General features: G+C 40.4%; 1 protein-coding gene across 1 annotated transcript; it reads right to left on the minus strand.

Annotated features, from left to right (window-relative positions):
• Window positions 1-289: 289 nt before the first annotated feature.
• Window positions 290-6,909, minus strand: LOC147629810 (uncharacterized). Its single transcript, XM_086811334.1, has 14 exons — window positions 6,728-6,909; window positions 6,066-6,164; window positions 5,916-5,972; window positions 5,680-5,772; window positions 5,435-5,501; window positions 5,228-5,356; window positions 4,987-5,126; window positions 4,674-4,847; window positions 4,490-4,546; window positions 3,368-3,446; window positions 3,204-3,275; window positions 2,155-3,101; window positions 1,646-2,039; window positions 290-1,512 (listed from the first exon to the last, which is right to left on the minus strand). Exons 1-14 carry the CDS (start codon window positions 6,782-6,784, stop codon window positions 497-499), a joined length of 3,381 nt encoding a protein of 1,126 aa, XP_086667460.1. The 5' UTR covers window positions 6,785-6,909; the 3' UTR covers window positions 290-496.
• Window positions 6,910-8,294: the final 1,385 nt, after the last annotated feature.

An 8,294-nucleotide genomic window follows, 5' to 3' on the forward strand; every position in this document is an offset into this window, starting at 1 on the left:
TTATCATCTTTTATGCAGTGTGAAAAAATTAAATTAAATGTGCTGCCCTTTGCTACCACACGCTTGCCTTGAAACATAAACTTTATTTGTCCATTCTGTAATTTCCCACAGTTCTACGGCATTCCTGAGGGTCTACCTTTTACAACTCGTGTCTAGTCAATCTCCTTGATGCTCAGTCTCGGATTCCACTGATTCCACGTTCACAAGAAAACCCATTTTTGACTATAACATGGGCGATTACCCGAGAGACCAGAATTTAGACACCCTCAAAAAAGGAAAGGGTTCCAATTTCAACTTCTCAGTGCTCTCTTTTATTGTGCTTTCTCAAAGTGCCATGTGGCACAAAAACCAACCTAAGTTGTACATTGCATTAGTTGAACTTATGATTATGATCACGGTTTTTCTCTATTCTTGAACCAGCATAGCCAAGAGAGTTGTACAGAAATTGGAGTGGGAAGTGTCAAACTAGCAGGCCAGGAGGTGTCCGAACTCAATACTAGACATCATGCCTTAACAGTTCCCACAGACTGCTAGTGATATCACATTGCTTGAAGCTTTCAATAGCCTTTTCATAATCCGCCAATGAAGTATAGGTGCTTTCCGTCTTCAAGGACGATATCTGGCTTTTCCGCTTCCTCGAGCCTTTGGTCTGCAGCTTTTCCAGGAGCCTCCCTACAAGCTCTTTGTCAGCAGCCGTGGTAGCCTTTTGTCTTTTACAGTTCCTAACAAACTGAGCCAAGCACTCGCTTGCTACTGTGTCCCCCTTCAGATTTACTTTGGGTGAGCAGCTGCTCAAATAGGAATCCAAGGTCTGAAGTACTTTATAAGAAGGGTGCAAAAAACTAGCCAAGAAGGATACACCGTTCTGTCCAAGTGCCAAAATCTGTAGGGCTGAAGATGCTAGCTCATCACTTTGAAGGTCAGTAGCATCCAAAACATTCTCTACAAGCACCCCTGCCAATTTCCTGTGGGCTTCTGCATTCCTGCAATGATTCCAGAGGCTTATCACGAGCTTGTACTTTGCCCTGCCGGCATCGTGAACAAGCTTTTTCAGCAGAAAGATCGCAATGCCACTAATCTTCTCATTATCATCACACAAACCGTCACAAATAGGTCCCAATAGCACATCTAGCTTGAATTTCTTCTCCAAAATGAGATTTGCATAGACATTAAATGCTGCATCCTTAACCATGTCATCCTGAAGTAGTGGCAAGATCAGTGTAAGAACAGACAAGTAATCATTTGGGAATGCCATAATAAGCTTTTCGGCCAGGTATATTGCAGAATGTTTTATCTCTGGCACCTCACTCTGAAGCAATGCTTCAAGTGTGCCCTTGTATTTTTCTGCCAAATCACTATTGGATAGCATGTACTGTCCAAGGCTCTGAATTGCTGATGTTCTCAGAAAAGCTGGTATTGTATCACTTGAAGCCAGCTTCTGAAGAAAAGGAACATAGCAACCAGGCACAGAGTCACCATCCAGTAGCATACCAGCAAACCTGAGGACTGCATCTGATAATCAGAGGGTTTATGGGTTAGACTAAGAGAGAATGGCTTCATCAACTCTCATTTACGTATATAATAACTGCCATCAGCAGCATAAATTATCACATATGTTATGTTCTTATCTATGACAATTTCAGACCTTCCTCTTGTGCCTTCTGTTCTTCCTGCTGCAAATAATTAAAGTCTGAAAAAGTGCCATCACAGCTAGCGGGTCCAGATATCAGTTTTTGTGCCTCCCTGAGGCACTTGATGAAGGCATCACAAGCAAACTGGTAGCTGTTTGACAAGTCCCCAATAAACACAAGGTATCCTCGAAGCAGTTTCAAAGGCTGAGGAGAATCCAGAACTTGAAGCTTCTCTTCATAAGCTTGTAGAATCTTCTTGGTCAAAGTATAGGGGTTTTTCATACTGTAGATACAGTCCATACAGCCTTCTATTCCTTCACTATAGATATATATGAGCTTTTCCTCAAGGACTTGTATTATATCCCCAGTGATTATTTTCCTTTTATCCTTGAACATGGCAGCCAGGGCCTATACAAGAGAAATTAGATCTGATTTTAGAGAGCAAACAATAAACTGATTCAAAAACGCATTCATGCACAACATACCACGTGCACACACACGCACAAAAAGATTCAATGCTGACCTTTAAGACCCACTTGATGATGCATTTTTCAATATGTCTTTCACTTGTAGATGGCTTGCAAAACTCCCTGATGTACCTACTCAAGATAGCAACAAGAGCCCTGGACCTTTCTTGCAAATTGGGAACTTTAGCATCGTTAAGTGATATCAACAGAGAAATCAGTCTGAGAGAGCCTAAGAGCATTAAATCATTCGATTCTCGGAATTCTAGTCCCAAGAATGCTTTCTTCACCATGTCATGGAACTTGCCAGCAAATGCTTTCTGCTCATCCAGACTTGCAATCAAAAATCTTTGTACACCGCTGACAGATTCCTCTGATCTGCTTGCAAGAAACTGTAACCATTGCTCATAGCCATTGAGATGAAAATGTAGAACTTTCAAAATGACTGGGAGCCTTGCAGAGCTATGTTCTGAACCTAAAAGCACATCAAGAGGCTCTAACATGGAAGGTCCCCTTAGACATGCTGAACAAAGCACATTTCCTGCAGCTTCAATAGTTTCTCTGCAAAAATGTGGTGAATCTGAAGTAATCAACAAGAGCTTTGAGACTTTTGTAACCAATTCTGTTTCTATATGGTTTGGCAAAGTTGGACTTTGTGATGCATCTGGCACAGAAAGATTTGAAAGAAAAGCTTCCAAGATTTGAAGTGCTTTCAGCCGGACAACTTTGCTTTTGTCTGCAACCCTCTTCAGTACCAAAAGTATGAAGGTGTAACAGGTTTCTGCATCTGTGAAGGTATTTCCTTTCAAGTTTGTGCCTATGTATGTCAAAGCTTTTAATCTGCAGGTTGCATCCCGGTCACGCATAAGGAATGAATGCAAAGTAACCAGAGCCTGCTGGTCGTCAGAAGAAAGAAGATGATAGTGTGCAAGGCACCCCCCAACGAGATCAAATAAATGTTTTCGGACTGCTGCACGATCACTCTGAAGAATAGAAAGCAACTGCCCTGTGACAAGATAATGACTGCTGATCTTGTCAAGCAATCAATGACTGCTGATCTTGTCAAACAATCAATGACTTGAAAGCATCAAATTTCATTGAATCTTACCCAAATAGAGCCCTGTGATCATGACAGCATCCTTTCTGAGAGCAAAGTCTGCAATGATTGTCAATGCAAAATCTACATTGACACAATCTTGTGAGCAAACAAATTGAAGCTTCTTCCACACCTGCTATAGGATGATAACCCATCAATACTTTTCGGAAACTTACCAACTTCATCATACATTTGAGCTCCCTTCCCTTTTAATGCAGCACTGAAATTCTCTCTGATGCCATCTACAACTCTTGACTGAAAAACAGCACACAAGAATGTTCATCCTTGTAGACGAATACATAACCATGCGATGGAGTAAAAGCAACTCCAGATTGTCACATGCATATAATGTCTACCGGGAACTGGCCCTACACACACTGCACAACCATGATTATTGAATTTAAAACCTCTTAGCCAGAAGTTGACATGTTGAGATCTCTTGATTGAAAATAGACAATTATACAAACCTGTGAGGAAGCCAGAAAGAGAGGTTTTAACAATGCCCTCTGGTGTATAGCAAAGCAAGGTTCAAAAACTACACCTCTAGATGGTGAATGCAGCCTGAGAGGGAGACTGATAAAAGAATGGACATACTTACAACTACTGGGTCCTAATTCGAGCTGAGATCCAAGCTCCTACATGATCAATCAAGAAAGAGAATTCCAAAAACATACAGAAAAATCGTGTGGAGTTAAATAACCCCAAGTCAGCTGCTCTGCAGAATTGGCTGCCATGCAGACGGGTTCTGGTAGCTGCGCTGTATGTGTGTGTGTGTGTGTGTGTGTGTGTGTGTGTGTGAGAGAGAGAGAGAGAGAGAGAGAGAGAGAGAGAGAAGGAATCCCTAGCTGTTGTAAGCTGTTGTAAGGAGAAAGGTTTAAGGAAGAGAAATCACTAGCACTCACAGTTGCTCTGCTGATTTCTATTACAATAGCTTCATTTGAATGCTTGAATTAGCATTCTTAATTGCTTTTTGATAGGTTCTTAACCTTAGTAAAGAATAATCTTTGTTATTTAATTGACACGAAAACCCCTACTTGGACCTATAACAGCACACAAAAAACCTATTGGTGTATAAGCATCTATTAATTCAAACTCTGAGAACAACAACAAGATTGCTTAACTTATCCCTCATCCTACACGCACGTGTGCGCAGAGTGTGAAAGAGCACTTGATTTATGGTTGAAGCCATCTTGCATGAGTACAAACAAGAACATGAAATAAGTGTTAAGGGAAGCACTTCCCTGAATCCCTTTCTAAATAAGGTGTTTTGACTAAACAAATAGTGATTAAAAGATTACCAAGAAAGCTATCCCCACTGAGTGCTCCAGTGACTTCATATCCGCAATCATATCAACCTACAATAAAACATCACGAGAGCAATGACTACTCATTGAGAACATCCATCATCCAAGCATACACGCTGTTCCGCAAAAAATGCATTGAAAAAATTAGTGCGCTATAGTAGGCCAGATTAATCAATACCAAGAAAGAGATCAAATGCTTGTGCTCTGCACAGAGACTGATTAACAAGCCAAATGTTTGTTGAGTAACTTCTGGTGCAAAACTTAGAGGGTGGAGAAAGGGATCGCATAAGATGCCCATAAGAGCCTTTCTCAGGTTCTGTAAAGAAGTTTTTGAAGGTGTTCCTCGGTCACCCTAAACAAACACCAGTGTTATGCAAATGCAGATCAAATTCAGAAACATCAAACTGAGTACTTACAGGAGAAAAACAAACATATGTCCTACATGACTAGCAAGCTGCAGCACAGAGCTTTGATGTGGCTTGTTAACGCACCCACTTTTGATGAACTAAACATGCAATGGCTGCTGTTCTTATGAGCGCTCCTGCTACCTTCACATCTTGATCAGCATTGAATGCTGATACCACAGACTGTAGTATCTTCCAGAGAAGCATTGCTACTGCAGTCTTCAGCTCTTCACGTGAGAAAAACTTGAAGCTGTCAGTAACATGCCAACATCTCTGATGTCGCCTGACATGAACCTTCAAAAATTGAACTGAGAAAAGATGACTGTACCCAGCCACCGCACGCCATCAACATTAACTGCAAGTTTCTGCCCTTGTGATGCCTGCTCTAAAGCTCCATGCAGATTTCCTTCGGTAATGGAGAGGCCATGACAAAGGTAAAATATGCAGATACGGAGGTCTGCATTCAATGCACCATTGTTTCTTCATCTCCATACTAAATGAGTTGATAGATGCTATGTGATGACAAGGCACATACTATTTTGACTTTTCCTCCTCAAATCAATAGTTGGATTTTCCTCCAAGCTCTTGATGGATGCTCTGGCCTGTGGCATACATGATGTGAGAATCCCCGTATTTAAAAAGGTTTTAAGATCTCTCTCTCTCTCTCTCTCTCTCTCCCTCTCTCTCTCTCTCTCGCACACACACACACAAACAAAAACTCAGCAAGATTTTCTCACTCAAAACTACACCAGTGTATTTGCTTTTAGTCCAGAACCTTACAAAGTGTAACAGAGCTTTCATTAAGCCTGAAAGGATGTCCAAACTCAAGACTTTGTGCTCTACTTTGGACCATTTCAACGCATTATATGCTCCCTGAAAGTAAAACCTAAAAGTTTTAGGCTTATATAGAGTAATAATCTTAAGTGCTGGAAGATTTAATTAGAAGAACTAAGTTTATATGATGCCAAAAAATTTAAAAAATATTCAAAACCGATGAATATCAACTGAAGGGGCACCTCGAGGAATGTGAAACCACAGCATTGATTTTCACATCCAAGGTTTGAATATCCATCCTTCACAATGAACGTCAACAGGAAACAACTGAGTGAACTGCAAAGTTGCATATTGTTTCAGGTGAAATATATGACTTTCATTGAGTTCCACACCTCATTTTGCAGCAGGAACAATCGAAGCAGCGAGGTTGGGTTTTCCACATGTTTGGTTGAATCAATAGTAAAGCCATTAGAGCGTTGTAGCTCCAAATCCTGGTTCAGCATGTGTTTAACAAGATTAGTCTGTGGTTTCATTCCATTCATAGGCAGTTTATTCACATTAACATATGGTTTTATGATGCAGTAGGGAGCCAAGACCTGATTTATGGAGCTTCAAAACCTTAATTAAAGCCATTCTAAATCTAAGGCATAGACTCTAAGGTTTTCTATGTACGAGATGAACTCATTTCGCTGTTCCAGCTTCAAATCCAGGTTTCTTACACTAATATAATGTTCACTGACATGTATCTAGGGTTTATCTCCATTGGCTTATTGACGGATGAATAGAACCTACGAAAGCCTGGATTCGAAACATTCTTTAAAACGGCAGCTGGCAAGAAAAGCATCAAATAGAAGCTCGTAGATCTTTCAAACCTTGCTTCTCTCCGTGTATTATTTGTTATAAGAGTAAGTTTATAAGTGAACTGTGCGATATAGAAGCTGGTCTTTTAAGGAACAGCTACGGCAGTCTTGTGTGAAAGGGTTCGTTTTGCAAGCTGTGGCGATGGCAGACGTATAATTGAATGATCTGCATGGAAACATAGAGTTTTACTGACCTCGAGAGACGGAAGCAGCGGGAAGTAGGAAGCGCATAGGGAGACCACCATCGCCATAGCCTCCTCAGAGAAACTGGGAACTGAGCGAGAGCCACAAATAGGTGACCCGCGTTGTTTGTATAAGTGTGCATTTTGGGTGCCTCCGGAGTCCGTATCTATTACATATTAACTTTGGAACAAGGAGAGGGAGAGGAGAGAAAAGAGAAATCATATGGATTTATTTATTTTTTATCAATAAAGTATTTATATTAACTATTCAAAGTCAAACATAATCATATATCACCCCCAATACCCCACTATCCTATATCACACCCACACTAATCTACTTCTTTTTAATCTCATTTAAAATTTTACAAAGAAAATCCCATCTTTCATCTTCACATAAAAAATTGGACTAATCCCATGAGATCTGATATCCCAAAAGTAAGTAGGCCTACATCATCGCCTCAGTAGTACAACCCTGGGGAAATTGTTTTTCCAGCATTTATCCTTGCTTTGACCACACCTCTAGTGCCAAAAGGGTTCTCAATAAAAGCCACAAAAGTATGATCCAATTGCTTTTCCTTGCGGTACCATCTTTGAGTTTTGGGCCCAAATCTGGGAGGTCTTTTCTTCTCAATCCAGCACCTCACCTGCATCCAACAAATCCACATTAGGGAAAGACCCCTAGTATGCATGAAGCTTCGCCACGATAACAAGGACATAATCAAGGTATATTCCTCTGCAAATTCTGAAATAGCAAATCCAGCTCCACATACCAAATTTTATTTACATTACATATAGACCAACACATGCAAATACATTTATACATCAACTCAGAATCCTGCAATCCTGTACATGTAGTCTTCAAGAAAACCATTTCATTTTTGCTGATCCAGATTTCCACAATGTTAAAAACCAATTCACTAAGTTCATCACTGATTGCCCACTTCCCAAGTAGCCAGTCCTCCCAAAAGGTTTGCATATTTAAGCTCTTTTGTATCCACCTAGTCATTTTACCCCAAGTGCTCCTTAAGGTAGGGTAGTCCCAAAACACATGCTTACCACTTTCCATAGAGGACCTGCATCTAGGGCAAATACCACTAATCTTGTTTCTTTTATGCAGTTTATACCCAATGGGAAGTGCCCACATACAAACCTTCCACAAAAAGACCTGAAATTTCCTGGGCACCTGATAGTTCCATATCAAGTTCCATCTGTTTTTCTAGGTAGCAACACTCCACTTCACATTCCATACTTTATTACAGTACAAAACATTAGCATCCCCTTTCCTCATAAGTGCATAGATGTGTTTAGTTTTGCCATCCTTCAATTTTACCCCATTAATCCAAGACCATTTTTTAGAAATCATGGATTTCTAAAAAATAAGAAGAAAAAATCCCCCTACTGCTATGTGGCAATAGGGGATTTTTTGCTCAAAATCCCATACAAGTAAATAAGCCTTTTTGTTTAAGAGGTAAGCCATTTGAATGTTAGGCATATGGATGGTGTCGTGGAGAAGGTGAGGCAAGAGGAAGTAGTAATGGAAGAGAGCATAAAGGTGGTGAATGTGAGAGGTTTAGGGTGA

The sequence above is a fragment of the Cibotium barometz genome, chromosome 17 (genome assembly GCF_041138505.1).
Source record: "Cibotium barometz isolate CiBa-2024 chromosome 17, ASM4113850v1, whole genome shotgun sequence".
NCBI lineage: Eukaryota > Viridiplantae > Streptophyta > Polypodiopsida > Cyatheales > Cibotiaceae > Cibotium > Cibotium barometz.

Excerpts from the sequence above, each read along its gene's own strand:
- LOC147629810 (XM_086811334.1), bottom strand. The coding sequence starts at position 6,784 with ATGGCGATGGTGGTCTCCCTATGCGCTTCCTACTTCCCGCTGCTTCCG. Across the intron at positions 5,357-5,434 it reads GAGGAGGAAAAGTCAAAATA|ACCTCCGTATCTGCATATTT; the intron begins GTATGTGCCTTG and ends CATTGAATGCAG. Across the intron at positions 4,547-4,673 it reads AGCATTTGATCTCTTTCTTG|GTTGATATGATTGCGGATAT; the intron begins GTATTGATTAAT and ends GTTTTATTGTAG.